We start from the raw sequence: 16,649 nt of genomic DNA on the forward strand, positions 1-16,649 counted from the left end.
AATAATAAAAACACTGGGTTGGATCCAGACTACATTTTTAGCTGATGGAAAGTAGGGTGGATTTCCACAGAATCCCCCCTCATACTGCAGAGTGCTGATTTGCCCCTGTGCATTTTGCAGAGAAGTCCTGTTCTCCAGGAGAAACATTTCGTTGAGATCAGTGAGTTACAGTGGGTGTGGGGGGTAGGGATTACATTCTGCTGACCAAAGTGTCTTCTGTTACTGAAAAATTAGTCTGAATCTAACTGGTTTCTGTTTGCGTAATCCTACTTAAAGCCAAAGGCCAGATTCGTACAACAGGTGGAATGCATTTCCTATTTGTTACTCCATGCAATTTAAGTTTCATAGGTCAAGACCCTTGGGCTTGACCCTGAAAAAGAATTGAGAAAAAGTGGAAGTACTGAAACACTAGTACAATGATGCAGTCACCAACTGCTCCCCAAAGTTAGCTTCCATATTCTTCTTGTCTGTGGTAGAAACCATGCTTTGCATACTTATGGTTGTAGCTTTGATGCTGGGCAACTCACATTTGAAGGGTCACTGATGATGGATCTGTAACATCTCTTGATTATTTGTTCTCCCTAAGGTCTAAAACTTCACAGTGCTGATCTAGATGAACTTTCAGGGATGGCAGCAGCATGTATGATGACTAGAGAGAATACTTTGGAATCAGAAAGATTAACTGGGTTTTTGAAACAGAGTAATAAAACAGGTTAAAACTCTTGTATGTTTAATTATTCTCATTTTGTTGCTCTTCCTCAGGATGAGATTTCTTTTTTTTTAAAGGTAGAAATTTACAGGGGCACCATCTAAAACTTTAAAATATTGAACACAGACTGGTGCTAAATACTTAGTAATTAATGTGTGTCAGAACTTGTTTCTTTGAAAGAGGCTTAGGGGAGATATAGAATGCTTCAACTGATGCCTAATGCATTTATTTCTAGATATAATTTGAGATTGAGGTATCTTGAAGATCTAGTCCCTTGATGTGGCTGTGTTTTCTTGAGAGTAGGGGAAGAGAGTAGGGAAGAGTATTAGAATGTGAAAGTTATAAAACTGTGAGGTCTGTTGCCTTAAATACTTCATGCATCTGATAAAGTGGGCTCAGGTCCAAAAAAGCTTATGCTACAATATTACTAGTCTTCAGAGGACCACAAGATTCTTCTTCTGTTAAAGATAGATAGGAAATACTTTTTACACATTAGCCATATTCTGTGTGAGAGCCAGTAGAGGGAGCATTGATCACTATTTCTATGCAAGCTCTTATTACTTGTGGTAATCAGTAAATTTAGGAGAAAATAGGAACAAGGCAAAAGTCAAAGGTGTATTATAAAATTAAAGTTTTTAGTAATGTTGATATGAACAATGATCCTGAACTTCTGTGCCTAACACATACTGATTGTGGGGTTCTCCCATAAAATTAGAATTTATCTAGAATGTCATCAACTTTGTATCACTAGTGCTACAGTGAAGGCTATCAATAGAGAAATGTTGGTTTATGTTCTGCCCAGATGAAACTGTAAGCCTAAACTTCTTGAGATCTTAGCTTGTAGTTTTTCCCCGAAGGGACAACTTAAAAGTTGGGGGGGGGGGGGTTGATGCTGGTATTGCATACTAACACCTTGTAGAGCTGTAGGTGATGGTGGGATTGTATACTAACTTTGCAGACCTACAAAGCTTTATTCTGGATATAAGCTTTTGTGTGTATCTGAAGAAGTGCACACGAAACCTTATATCCAGAATAAAACTTTGTTGGTCTTAAAGATGCCACTGGACTCAAACTTTGTTCTGCTAATTCAGACCAACAAGGCTACCCATCTGAATCTATCTTTGTAGACTTGCAAATGACCGAGTGTGTTTATGAACATTAAAGTCTGAGGTGTGCTTACTTGTATCAACTGGTATTAACAAAACTGAGGCTTCTGTATTCTGGCACTGCTGTTCTTTCCCATAGCTTCTTACGTCTGTTAATTGTTGCTCCAATTACTTGATGAGTAACTTTGAACACTATAATAGCTTTCAAGCAGTGGCTGGTGCTTTAGGGTGAGTTTTATCTAGTGACTAGGGGTGTGCAAAAAAAATGATGTCGGTATTTTTCGGGTTCGGGTAAATCAGACCCGAAAAATATCTGCAAATGCCAAATTTCCCCAGTAAAATACCGGTAAGGTATTCGGATTGGGGCTATATTCAGTATTCCTGAATATATTCTGGTCCGATTTACACCACCCGAGGGAAAGGAGGCATGTTAGAATGCCTTCTTTCCCTCTGGTAGACCCTACGGATTTCCCTGTCAATGTCATTCCCCCCAGTCAGTAGGGAGTGAAATGACAAGGGAAAGCCTGGCTCTCTGCCTTCCCATCTCTAGCTGACAGATTGTAGCTGTAAAAGGGCAGGCAGGGAGCCTAGCCATGTTTACAATGCCTTTCATTCCCTCCCTGATTGGGTTCCATTCCCAATCTTCTCCACGTGCCTGGCGGCTTTGGGGCACCTGGAGAAGATCAGGAAGGGATGCAGGCATGTTTGCCTGGCTGCCCTCAGTTTCCCCAGCCTGCGCTCCTTGGCAGGCTGGCTGGGAAGACCGAGGGCAGCCAGGCAAACATGCTTCCTTCTTTCCGTGGGCCTCTCCGCTATTGCGGAGAAGCCTGGGGAGGGAAAGAAAGGCATTGTAAACATGCCTGCATCCCTTCCTGCTCTTCTCCATGTGCCCTGCAGCCACCGGGTGCGGAAGCAGGCATGTTTACAATACCTTTCTTTCCCTCCCCTTCTTTCCCATATTTGCCTGGCTGCCCTCAGTCTCCCCAGCCAGCCCACCAAGGCGTGCAGGCTGGGGAGACCGAGGGCAGCCAGGCAAACATGCCCGCTTCCCTTCCCGAGATGAAGGAAGGGGGCATGTTTGCCTGGCCGCCCTTGGTCTCCCCAACCTGTGCGACTTGGTGGGCTGGCTGGGGAGACTGAGGGCAGCCAGGCAAACATGCCCGCTTCCCTTCCCGATCTTCTCCAGGTGCCCCGCAGCCACAGATTGGGAAGGGAAGCAGACATCAGGGAGGGAAAGAAAGGCATTTAAACCCAACAGCTGACTGGCGGCTGAGCTAGCTGTTAGGTTTAATGAGACCTTTTTCGTATAGCAAAAGGAACCTGAAAAAAAGCTGGATAATTATGGCTTTTTTGGGTTCAGCTATACCAGTAGCTGAATACAGAACTGTGATCTGTATTTGGCTTATGGGATACCTGAAAAATACCGCTAAGGTATTTTTTTGGTTCGGCTATAGCCGAATGAACATCCCTACTAGTGACATAGGAGCTGCAGTGGCTCAAGTAGTTAAGACGCTGAACTGCAGGCTGTGGAAGGTCGGTAGTTCAGCAGTTCAAAACCCGAGTGTGCCGCATGATGGAGTGAGCTCCCGTCTCTAGTTCCAGCTCCTGCCAACCTAGCAGTTTGAAAGCAAGAAATTGCAAGTAGATAAATAGGTACCACTTCAGTGGGAAGGTAACAGCGTTCCGTGCGCCTTGGTGTTTAGTCATTCCAGCCACATGACCACGGAAACGTCTTCAGACAGCGCTGGCTCTTTGGCTTTGAAGATAAGCACCGCAACCCTAGAATCGGACTCGACTGGCTTTCGAGCAAGGGAACCTTTACCTTTACCTTTACTAGTGACATGAGAATTTACTTTAGGAGTGTGTTTCTAGCACGTAATCTTGAAAGGATGCTGAGCAGATCACAGTGGGGATGTGTGAGAGAGTCAAACTTATTTCAAATATGTAGCAAGTCTTATTAAAGGATATTTGATCTGATGTGTTCAGCTTTTTGCTTCTTCTGGCTATCAGCTGTTTTACAACAGAAGGAACTATGTTGGAAATGTAAGGAGAGATGATTTGGAGATGTTAACACTCTTATACAGCAGAGTGATACAAACTGCTTCAGTTCTCTGTTTTTCTCCGCAGCAGCCATTTATTTGTTTAATTTGTGTCACATATGCCATAATTTTGCTTTTGGATGGTTTGTAATAGTTAAAAACCAACACTATGCTTACAAATACAAATGTTGCCGTTGTAGCCACAGCTCCTTAAAGACCTTTAGCAAAATAGAACCTAGACTTCCTGTTGCCCAAATATTCTGCTGTATAGGGGTGAAGCTTAGGAGGAGTGACTTGCTCAGAATCACTTAGATTATTTTAAAATTTGAGCAGAAAAGTAGTCCTAGATGTACATCTGTCACTTTCTGCTTCATAGAACAACCAGAATTTCTGGTGACTCTTATTCTCTAGGTGACTAGTTGGCCAGTCTTTAGAAGGCCATTTCTTTGCACAAGATAATAAGTATGGTTCTCTAAACATATTTACTTGTGCTGCACATGCTTCTTCTAAGTTCCCAGTTATATGCATACTCTTATTTTGTGTGTGTTTACAATGCAGGTGGGATACAGACTAAGCTGAACAGAGGGTGCAAAAGGTTTTACAAGCCTACCATCTCTTCTGTTGCTTTAGCAATTAGAATGTTATAGCCCTGTTTCAGATGTTGGCCTGGCTTTCATGCAGTGAAGTGGCAAAAAAATCCCCCCCCCCACCGCATAGATGAGCTGGGTCCACATCTGTACCCATGCAGTCTCTCTTATCCCCCCTCCCCAGGCCCTAAAATTGTTGCTATGAAGCATCTGGCTTATACATTTGTATCAATAGTGTGAGGGAGGGAAAGGAGTATGCCATTTCTTAGCATGTAAAAGTTTGAACTGAGGTTTAGAGATTTAACAGGCATGGCTTTTCCCTTTGAGATGACTACTGCATTATATGAGTGTATGGCCCTATTTCCTTCTTCCTCTCCACTGAACAAGAATTTTTGGCATTAAAGGTTAAGTGGGAGTTCTTCATTTTTTCCACTTGTGATTTTGGTAAACCAAAGTTGCCTGGTGTTGATTTATGTCTTCTCCCATAGGCTTGAGAAAATCAAAAAAGCGCAGTGAATCGCCACCTGCTGAGCTCCCCAGTTTGAGGCGGAGCACACGGCAAAAGACCACGGGCTCCTGTGCTAGTACCAGGTATTGTGCAGTTCAAGACTTTACTGCTGTGTTAATACTGCTGTAGGAAACCTCTGAAGCTAGCACCGTAATAGTTAAGCACGCATTCCTAATTGGTGGCCTTCATTTTTGTGCAGATGGCTTCAGGTTAATAAATCATAAGCTATCTGGGCCACTTGATTTGTGTGGCCCTTTCCAGCAAATCAATTATGAGTGTAAGATAGCACTGGAACTAAAATGAGTTGTTCATTACAGGGATTATATGAAAGAGGTATAATGTGTATGTTTTTAGAATGCATGACATAGTAAGTCAGAGTAACTCAAACTTTCCAGTAAAAAGTAAGGAAGAAAAATAGGCAGTGTGTACCGTGTAAATTACATTATAATTTTTAAAATGTTTACGGTAAAAGTGTTGTGGAATGGACGACTTTAACAGGGGCTGTCCATGATTCAGTGGTAGAGCTTATGCTTTGGATGCGGAAAGTATCAGGGTTGTCACTTGGGAGAGCTGCACCTTCATGTGTTGAGAAACAGAATAGAAAGTCAGTGCCATTTGGGAAGAGAAAAACCTGGCTTAGGCACCATTAGTCTTGCAGAGGGGTTATGTTGATTTTGGGACATACCGGCAATGAACCATGTGTTACCCTGATATCACCAGATAAAAGCAGGTTTATAAAAGCAGGTTTATGCTTCATCCTTGGGCCAGTATTTAAGTTGGGTGTTTTTTTTTAACTTCATTGTACTTTAGAAGACTATAGTGCACTATTGGTCAAGTCTAGTCTGAGGTCTAAAAAACTCCTCACTAGTATAGTGATTTTGTAGTACCATAGGCATCTTGACTTAACAGAAATTATGTAAATAGAAGGAAATTGTTGCATAGGCAGTTGTGTCATGTCTAAACTTTCAGTAGATACTGAGGTTGGCGAATAAGATTGTTATGGCATTAACAGTGTAGCTCTTCTCAAGGCTCCTGTTATCTGGTTTTATTTGAAGGTGTGGTGGCTGAGGTTTCTTTTCAAAGCCTTTTGTGTATATAGTATGAATGTACAAAAGAATGAATGTGAACTGTTTCCTTCTGGTTGCATATCGGCTGTCTTAATCTAGAATTCTGGTATTGGAGAGCCGTAGACTGGTAAAACCTGGCAGGTTTTCTGATGATACTTACATTTCTAGTCGGCGGGGCTCTGGCCTGGGCAAAAGAGGAACAGCTGAAGCTCGCCGACAGGAGAAAATGGCTGATCCTGATAACAACCAGGATGGAGTTAATTCTTCAGCTGCACGAGCCGATGAGGCTCCACAAGGAGCTGCAGGTAAGGAAAGAAGTAATGATAACATGGGCGCAGGAGAAAATGCTACATTTAATTACAGAGAGGATTTCCATTATGTCACTAGTCAGGCATATCCATTTATATATTTGGATACTGACTGCATTTTCTGTGTAGAACGTTTGGGAGGCAAGAATAGGTTTATATGTAACATTCCAAACCAAGCATCTTTTCCATCCTCTGTCCCATCGCACCATGATTGTGGCACGTTTACAGGCAAACTGGCTTCTATGCAAACAATAGAACAGGTTCCTACTAGTTTTTCTACTTGATCTCCTTACAGCAGGGGCTGCAGTGAGACTCAAGTGGTTAAGATGCTGAACTGCAGTAGTTCAGCCGTTTGAGACCCAAGTGCTGCATGATGGAGTGAGCTCCCGTCTCTGGTCCCAGCTCCTGCAAACCTAGCAGTTCAAAAGCAATAAATTGCAAGTAGATAAATAGGTACCACTTTGGTGGGACGGTAACAGCGTTTTGTGCGCCTTGGCGTCTAGTCATGCCGACCACATGACCACGGAAACGTCTTTGGACAGCACTGGCTCTTTGGCTTGGAAACAGAGATGAGCACTGCATCCCTAGAGTCGGATTCGACTGACTTTTGAGCAAGGGAAACCTTTACCTCCTTACAGCAGCCCCTGTCCTATATGGCTTTTATACATGTGAGTCCCTCAGTCCCTAGCATAGCCGTTTTGGTGCTGAAAAAGGGGAAAGCTGGTAGGCTTTATCTTCATACCTGTTTTGTGAAATATGCCAGAAACAGAGGGGATACAAACATATATGGGACATGTGAACCCAAGGCTTGGCATGAGCAGACAAGCCATGGTTTTGCTGATACATGTGAACCAAGCCAACCGCTATCTAGCAGCTCCTGGCGTTTCGCTTTCTGTAGATGTACTCAGTGCACAGTTCTTATTCTAACTAGTTCTGATGGGGGCTTACAATTTGGCATGTGCAGATCAACAATCCTGCTGTACAGTATGGTAAATGCCTTTTGAAACTTGAGAAGTCTTGAAATGTGTTTGATATGGCATAGGAACTTATTCAAAGAAGGGAAAAGGAGGGAGTTTTACTTAATACACCTAGCTGTAAATAAGCTTTTGTAATCTAGTTTCTGTAATTACTGTTTGAGACGGATTGACTCAATAAAGGAAGCCATGACCCTCAGTTTGCAAGACCTGAGCAAGACTGTTAATGATAGGATGTTTGGGAAATAATTCATAGGGGTCACCAGAAGTGATGACACTTCACACACATAATGTAGTTCTTGTATTATCAACTATTTCTACTATCTGGAGCCATTTGGATGAAGTTGTACAGTATAGTATTGAATTACTTCTACAACAGGTATGTTGTAGTATTAGCTACTTGCTAGCTGATGATGGCTTGAACTACAGGATCTCTTTTTAATATTGAATCCATATCCTAGTTAAATAGGAAGCTTAGTGTTAACAGTGATTAAGGTTGGGTTGGTAGTTCCCTTTAACCCATGACTAAGGCATTGTTAATTCAAACCCATGAGGAGCTGTTTTCTGTCTCCTAAGACCCCTAAGTGGTTTAAAAGGAAACTAGCATTACATTTGCATGAGTTCTAATGAATTATCTTGTACCAGTTTGTAGATCTACCAACTTTATTATAGTATAAATTAAAGGCAAATATATTCTTTTAGCAGTGGTGGTTGCATGTAACACTTCACTGGCTCAGTTTATATTGCCCTCCAACTTACTGCTAAGCTTTTGACAAACTAAACAAATGCCTGCTTGTCTCAGGGGTTGATATTTCCTCTGTGGTTGATATTTCCTCTGTCTCTTTTACTACAGTGGCTTTTATAAAAATTGCTCCATGTTTAAATTCTGTGAACGGAGTTAACAGTGATTTGCCTGACGATCTTGTTTTGGGTACAATATGCATGAAGTCCTGGTTCTGAACATACTTTCACTTTGCCAGTTACCTTTAGTAACTTTCAGTTGCAATCTTTCCGTACTGTGCGGTCAAGATGGAAAACTAACTTTTAAATGTTCATTCTTAGTTCTCCTGAAGTCTGTTAAAATTTTCTTTGACTACTTTCAAAGCAGATTTCAGGAAGAGTTGAATTCCTGTGCTGTTTGTATATTGTGTAACTGATTTAACATGCTACAACATGTTCTTTCTTTTTCTCTTTAGCTTCTAGTTCTGTTGCTGGGGCTGTGGGCATGACCACTTCTGGAGAAAGTGAATCGGATGATTCTGAGATGGGCAGATTGCAAGGTACAAATTTATGATATCATAAGAAACTGCTTTGTTTACGTTTTATAATCTATTGGATGTTTTAGCTCAAAAAATGTTAACTTTTCTGAGGATTTAATATAGTTCTTGGTCTCTTTCCTTCCTTCCCGCTCCATTAGACTAAAGTTGCTGATAGGCTTGCCAAGTCCCCCCGGGGTGTGGGGAAAACCCCGCCCCAGAGGCCCGTTCCCCGCCGCCGGCGGATCGGGCCCCGGGGGGGACTCCACCCCGACGTGCACGTCACCCGGAAGTGATGCGACCACGCCAGGCATGCTGGGGGCGGGGCCACGGTCATCCGAGGGAAAACTATGGTTTTCCCTCGGATGGTCGTGGCCCCGCCCCCAGTGTGCCCAGCGTGCCCGCATCACTTCCGGGTGACGTGGATGCGGTACATGTGCGCGCTCCAGCCACAAGCCGGGAGTCCCCCTCTGCGGCTCAATTCTCACTTGGCAACCCTAGTTGCTGACGTGTTTCTATATAATTGATTCCATTTTACATACTGTTCGGGCCCCGGGGGGAACTCCACCCCGACGTGCACGTCACCCGGAAGTGATGCGACCACGCCAGGCATGCTGGGGGCGGGGCCACGGTCATCCGAGGGAAAACTATGGTTTTCCCTCGGATGGTCGTGGCGCCGCCCCCAGCGTGCCTGCGTCACTTCCGGGTGACGTGGATGTGGCGCGTGTGCGCGCTCCAGCCACAAGCCGGGAGTCCCCCTCTGTGGCTCAATTCTCACTTGGTAGCCCTAGTTGCTGACGTGTTTCTCTATAATTGATTCCATTTTACATACTGTATCAAATTGTATGAAACTTTACATATCAGTCATAATACATACTTCTAATCACTTCAGGGTTTTTTGTGAAGATTTTACTGAAACAGGAGTCATAAGCTGTAACGTCAGACTTTGTTATTGGGAAAACAGCTTTTCGGGGATTGAAAACTTTTGACCTGGTATAATTGGGTTCCAGAGCTTCTTGCTACTAAATGCTCACCTTCTTGAGGGTATTTACTTCCCAAGTAGTATCCTGCTACCTATGCTTTTTGATTCCTTGTTAGAGGATCCAAATTCTTTGTTGTTAACAAGGACTCAACTTTCCATTTTCAGTCACGAAGAAGGGAGTTCCTGGGTTCAACAGTATTCAGGTTTTATTTAAATAAGACTGTATATAAAATTGCGGCAACATTTTAAAAAAAATCACATATGCTACTTTCAAGGTTTGGTTCAGGTAACAGTAATTTAAAATCAGAAACCTTAACATCACTGACTTGGAGCTTCTGATGATTCACTTTTTGAGTCAGCAGAAACACAAGTTATTAAAACCTGTCCCAAAGAAAAAAGGGGGTTAAAATGTTTGAGACCCTTTAAATTCAGATTGTGTTCATAGTTTGTAAAGTCAAATGTTACGTGCCATCACATCTTAAATTCCCCCTCCCCTTGGGATCTAACTTTTAACTACTCTGAAACAAATGAATGCTGGGAAAGGCCTGTTATCTGGTGCTTTGAGAATTTCTTACAAATAATCTGTTTGCCTTTAGCTCTGTTGGAAGCTAGAGGCCTTCCTCCACATCTGTTTGGTCCTCTTGGTCCTCGGATGTCACAGTTGTTCCATCGGACAATTGGGAGTGGAGCTAGTAAGTAATCTGCTTGTTTAGAAGTGTTTTGAATCCCTGTGCTGTTCCCCCTCCCCAAATCTCTGTAATATCTGCATCAGACTCTGCAAGATGCTGGGAGATCTGTGATGAGATCATCCCAGCATCTTGGAAATGCTAACAGAAGCCATTCAGGGACCCTGATTCATATGGGGAGGAAGATGGATTTCTAATTCTCCCTTGCCCATATAGTTTTATCAAAACCAACTGTTCTCTCTCTGTCACTATTATTAGCCTCAAAAGTGCAGGGTGGGGCGGGATTGAACAGGCTGCCTCCTTCTCACCATCTTTTTCCTTTGAGGGTTGAGAACAAGGGGGAGAAGAAGTGTCCAGTTTCAGTTAGTGAAGCAGCCACGGGGATGGGGAGAATTAAACTCAAGTAGCCTTGTTTTGAAGGTGGGGGAAAGATGCAGCTTCTATTAGCATTTGTGAAATGATGGGAGTATCCGTTAATGCATTTCCCAGCATCACCTGTTTTTGCCATTAAAGGGCTACTTCTGTAGGCTTAATAATAACAATCATGACTCTTCCTGTAATCAAAGACTTTGACCTGGTATTGGCTTTGTCATGCTTGGTCTTCAGGCTTGAATGGCTTTGTTCATCTGCATCTGCATTTGAATTTTGTTTCAGTTCAGCTTAGTAGTGTGTACAGAAAGAGGTTCTATAACTTGCTAAAACTTTTATCCTTCATTGAGAAGGCTGTTACTTTTTTTTATACAGCAGTGGTAATATCTGGATCTAATAGAATGTATCACATTGGTCAGGTAACTCTGTAGGGATAATACTGATAAATTTGATTTCAAATATACAGAAAATCCTGAATAGTTCGTTAGCACAGCCTGTCAAATTTATCCTTGGCATTTTGGTGGGAAGTTCTGTATTTTGGGAAGTGATGCATTCTCTACATAGGCACCCAGCACTTGGACTAGACATAGTTACACCTGATCCCTTCACAAATGTGCGCGCACCCACAACATGAGAGGATTCCTGGTATTTAGTACAAAAACACAGTAGTTCATCTAGTCTCTAGACCCTCATGTCCTGACTGGGCTGTGTCCTTAGGTCCATGTGATAATGTTTTGACTGACATTATGTGACTATATACTGCACCTTTCTTCAAAAACTACCAAAGCTTACAAAATGCAAATTTAATCAAAATATCAAATGGTCTGATAAAATCATCAGAACTTAAAACACTCCTCTCAACCGATCACCATCATGTATGCTCTCAAATGCATTAAAAACAACAGCAAAAAAGTTTAAAAGCCAGAATTAGAATCCTGATAAAACCAAGTTATCTCGAGGGTTGATTGCAAGAGTACAGTTGTTAGCAGTCTCCTAAGGAGAGAGGGCCAGAGATTTGGCTCCATCGCAAAGTGACTTGAGCTCACAGGTGGGTTAAAGTTGGTAGTTACGATTAAGGTAGTGCAATAAAGGAAAAGGAGGGTGTTGAATAAAGTGTGAGTCCAGTGGCATCTTTAGGACCCACAAAGTTTTATTCTGGGTATAAGCTTTTGTGTGCATGCACACTTCTTTTGATGGCTGCATCAGTTTATAGTACCATGACACAATAGTAGGTAACAATTTAAAAGCTCATAGTTGTCCTAAAGTTAGGCAACTATAGTTGGCACACAAAAACAGCACTATTCAATTCAGTGCTCTCCAAGGGTCTATCCCTCATTTGAAGCAACTACAGCACATATTACTATTCCTGAGAAGTGTGAAAAGAGGCTGGGCCTGGACTCTTTGCATGATGTTACAGTAGTGATATAGTGAAGAAAGGAGACCACATACAGTCTGTCTGAGAGAGATGGTTGAGAGAACATACTAAAGCTTATCAAAGGTCACAACAAGACTCCATGTATCCTTCCAACTGACAGGGTGGCCTTTAAGGGTTTAATTTACTGCTTTATGTGATCAACGGGAAATAGCATCTCAACCAGTCCTGTTTCAGTGACTCTTGGTGGGAAGATTGTGTATTTGTCAATATCCTCCAACTTTCATTTGCATTCATCTTTGTGAGCAGCAATGATGAAAGCACATTCTGTCAGCTATGTGATCAGCCACATAGCATAGAAATAATTTAAGTGTTTAACTGTAATATCTTCTGTTTTCCTAGGTTCTAAAGCTCAGCAGCTTCTACAGGGGCTCCAGGCTACTGATGAAAGCCAGCAGTTACAGTCTGTGATTGAAATGTGTCAGTTGTTGGTCATGGGAAATGAAGAAACATTGGGAGGTTTTCCAGTCAAGAGCGTTGTACCAGCTTTGGTAAGGATTGTTATTCAATTACCCACTGAAATTTGTATGTTTTTGTTTCTCCTGTGCACTCGGTAGATGGTTCAATAATTAGGTTAGCTCTATAAATGCCTTACAAAGAAGTGCACCTATCTGAGCGCAGGTACAGTTAATGTACAAGGAGAAGCAGGTTTCTGTTTTTACCAGTGATGACGTGTTGCTTTAAAACCCATCACATTCTAACCAGGATACATGAAATCTGTTAACTTGGATGGGAAGAACCAAGCAATAAACTGGTCAGTGCAGGCTATTAGAATGAGATTTACTGTTTCTCTTTCTGCTAATGTAGGGAAGCTGGCAGTTCTGGGATTTAGTCTTAGACTTCAAAGCAAATTCTAATTACTTGGAATAGAAGCCTCAAATCTGAGATTTCATTTGGTTGTTTTTTATTTTAAGTAGTTCATATTTAGCACTGAATGCCATTGCTACTAGGCTGCTAGAACTTTTAGGGAAAGTATCTGATGTTTGCCTTGTCACAGAATAACAGTATTGCAGTAGAATTGGGTAGGTGTTCTGTAAAGCAGGGTTTAGTTACTATTTAAAGAATAGCTTATAGTGTGACAAGGACTGCAAGGTTATTGTTGAGTTTCCTCCTTTCCTTGTTATAACTCAACTTCAAAAATCAGACCATGCAATCTTGTGCATGTAACTTCTTCTCTAATATGCTTTACATAAGGCTGTCCTTAAAGACAACTTGAAAATATCAGCTGCCAAAGGATGCATGAGTGTGGTTTTTCCCTGGCACTGTTTGTCTGTGTTCATTATACTAGCATTACAGAAGGTCCACTAGCTACCAGTTATACTCTTGAGAGTTTAGAATTGTAATTGGGGCAAAATATAGGGTGCTGTTGCTGCATTAATAAAAACTAGCTACAACTAGAGGAGGAAGCTGGTATTCCAAATGTGTTCAGCTGAAAATTTTAAGAAAACCAGAAAGACATTTGAGAACTGGGGACCTGTTTGTGATATTGGTCTCCATTCTTTTATTCAGTTATTTAATGACTTTGTAATCACATCTGATAGCGTGTTTGTTTAGCAACTTTTTTGTGGTTTGTGATGCAAATACTTTTTTGCCACTTAGGGGCCCTAGAGGTAGGGCATAAAGTTTGAAAAATAATTTAACTGGCAATATTTCAGATATCCAAGGATCAAGTTTGCATCTCCTCTAATCATTTAGAGAGCCAGTGTAATGGACAGAATGGTGGGTCTGAGAATATGTAGATTTAAAAATTTGCTCGGTTAATGTGCAATCTTGTGCAGTGTAGCTCCAGGCTAACCCAGTGAAATCAGTGGATCCAATCAGTTGGAGGATCTGTGCATAGGATTGCTTCAGAAGTGGCCGTGGGCAAGTCAGTCTCTTTCCAACTAGTTCTGTAAAGCAGCTAAATACAGTAGCCACTGGAATGTCCTTATGTTTTTATATTTCCAGCATGAATGATATTGGTTTGAATGTTGACTGCAGTAGAATGTTTTGGGAAAGGGAGGAAAGTAGCATTTTACTTACATGGTTCGATCAACTTGGTTTCATGAATTCTTCCAGTAAGACACTGGAAGCTAAAGCAGTTTCTGCCTTCTAAGATGAAAGGCTCCTGAAAGCCCATTATGATGCTGCTCCAAACTGACATTGTTTGCTTGCTGCCCAAGCCATTGAGGGCACACTTTATTAATCCAGGTTTGAGATTATGAAGATCTTTTAGGTCACAAAGATGTCAACACTGGATGGGTACACAGAAGCTCTTAGGCACCAATAAAGCTTGAAGATAAGATGTAATAATAGGTCTAGGAGATCGGTCCAAGGCTGCAGTCCCAGAGACCAGGGAAGCCAGACCCTTGCAAACGTGCAAGGTTTGCCATTATTCAGCTTCAGTATCTTGTAAGCATCTGGTCTGCGCTACAGCCAGGCACTCTCTTAACAGAAATTGTAGGATTCTGAAAGTGGAGTTCAGGAGGGAAGCAAGTTTCTGCAAATTGAAGCTAGTGTGTCATGCCCATCTCTGGATGATTTCTTGCATTTATTTAAGGATTTCTTTGACTCTTGAAAGCTAATACCCCCAAAATCTTTATTATTATTTTAGTATTTTTAGAGTGTGTGTGTGTGTGTGGACGCTTGCAAGTCTGGAAGTCATGGTGACTTCTGGCGACTACTAGTTGGGGCTAGGATGTTTCAAAGAGGTGAATATAAGAACATAAGAGAAGTCAATGTCGGATCAGGCCAATGGCCCATATAGTCCAACACTCTGTCACACAGTGGCCAAAAATAACAGGTGCCATCAGGAGGTCCATCAGTGGGGCTAGGACACTAGACGCCCTCCCACTGTTGCCCCCCCCCCCAAGCACCAAGAATACAGTGCATCACCTGCCCCAGCCTCTGAGTTCCTATCTGTACCTTGTGGCTAATAGCCACTGATGGACTTCTGTTCCATATGTTTATCCAATTCCCTCTTGAAGCTGCCCATGCTTGTAGCCACCACCACCACCTCCTGTGGCAGTTAATTCCATGTGTTAATCATTCTTTGGGTGAAGAAGAACTTCCTTTTATCTGTTCTAACCCGACCGCTCAGCAATTTCATGGAGTGCCCACGAGTTCTTGTATTGTGAGACAGGGAGAAAAGTACTTCTTTCTCGATCTGCTCTATCCCATGCATAATCTTATAAACCTCGATCATGTCACCCCTCAGCTGTCGTTTCTCCAAGCTAAAGAGCCCCAAGCGCTTTAACCTTTCTTCATACGGAAAGTGTTCCAATCCTTTTATCATTCGAGTTGCCCTTTTCTGCACTTTTGCCAATGCTATAATATCTTTTTTGAGGTGTGGTGACCAGAACTGTACAGAGTACTCCAAATGAGGATGTACCATCGATTTATACAGGGACATTATGATACTGGCTGATTTGTTTTCAATTCCCTTCCATAGCGTTGGCCTTTTTTATTGCAGTCACACACTGTCTTGACATTTTCATTGAGTTATCTACTACGACTCCAAGATCTCTTTCTTGATCAGTCTCTGCCAGTTCAGACCCCATCAACGTGTATTTATAGTTAGGATTTTTGGCTCCAATGTGCATGACTTTGCCCTTGGCCGCATTGAACCCCATTTGCCACGTTGACGCCCACTCGCCCATCCTCAACACATGCCTTTGGAGTGCCCCACAATCCTCCATGGTTGTCACCACCTTGAACAACTTCGTGTCATCTGCAAATTTAGCCACTTCACTGCATACTCCCAGCTCCAGATCATTAATAAACAAGTTAAAAAGCATCGGACCAAGTACTGATCCCTGCGGTACCCCACTGCTTACCACCCTCCACTGAGAAAATTGCCCATTTATACTCACTCTCTGTTTCCTAATTATCAGCCAGTTTTTGATCCACAAAAGGACTTTTCCTTTTATCCCGTGACTATTGAGCTTACTTAGGAGCCTTTGATGAGGAACTTTATCAAAAGCTTTCTGGAAGTCAAGGTAAACAACATCTATTGGATCCCCCTTGTCCACATGTTTGTTCACACACTGCTTACCACCCTCCACTGAGAAAATTGCCCATTTATACTCACTCTCTGTTTCCTAATTATCAGCCAGTTTTTGATCCACAAAAGGACTTTTCCTTTTATCCCGTGACTATTGAGCTTACTTAGGAGCCTTTGATGAGGAACTTTATCAAAAGCTTTCTGGAAGTCAAGGTAAACAACATCTATTGGATCCCCCTTGTCCACATGTTTGTTCACTCCCTCAAAGAACACTTAACAGGTTAGTGAGACAAGATCTTCCCTTACAGAACCCATGCTGAGTCTTCCTCAATAGTTTTTGTTCATCTATGTGCCTACTAATTTTTTAATAATAGTTTCCACCAACTTACCCGGTATCGAAGTCAAACTTGACTGGCCTGTAATTTCCCGGATCTCCTCTGGAATCCTTTTAAAAGATGGGAGTGACATTAGTTACCTTCCAGTCTTCAGGAATGGAGGCAGATTTTAAAGAAAGATTACATATTTTTGTCAGGAGATCCACAAGTTCACATCTGAGTTCCTTCAGAATCTTGGATGTATGCCATCCGGGCCTGGTGATTTATCAGTTTTTAAGTTTATTTTATTTATTTATTTAATTTTATTTA

At 42.1% G+C, this 16,649-nt stretch overlaps 1 protein-coding gene across 3 annotated transcripts in view; it reads left to right on the forward strand.

The window, feature by feature from the left end:
- Positions 1-16,649, forward strand: part of TRIP12 (thyroid hormone receptor interactor 12) — a 127,408-nt gene that overhangs the window by 47,428 nt on the left and 63,331 nt on the right. For all 3 annotated transcript variants that reach the window (XM_015413482.1, XM_015413483.1, XM_015413484.1), the window contains 5 exons: positions 4,930-5,032; positions 6,185-6,321; positions 8,495-8,578; positions 10,133-10,228; positions 12,366-12,514. In XM_015413482.1, coding sequence (XP_015268968.1) covers positions 4,930-5,032; positions 6,185-6,321; positions 8,495-8,578; positions 10,133-10,228; positions 12,366-12,514 — 569 coding nt within the window. The remainder of the gene's footprint in view (positions 1-4,929; positions 5,033-6,184; positions 6,322-8,494; positions 8,579-10,132; positions 10,229-12,365; positions 12,515-16,649) is intronic.

This window comes from Gekko japonicus, unplaced genomic scaffold (assembly GCF_001447785.1).
Source record: "Gekko japonicus isolate JY-2015 unplaced genomic scaffold, Gekko_japonicus_V1.1 scaffold155, whole genome shotgun sequence".
Classification (NCBI taxonomy): domain Eukaryota; kingdom Metazoa; phylum Chordata; class Lepidosauria; order Squamata; family Gekkonidae; genus Gekko; species Gekko japonicus.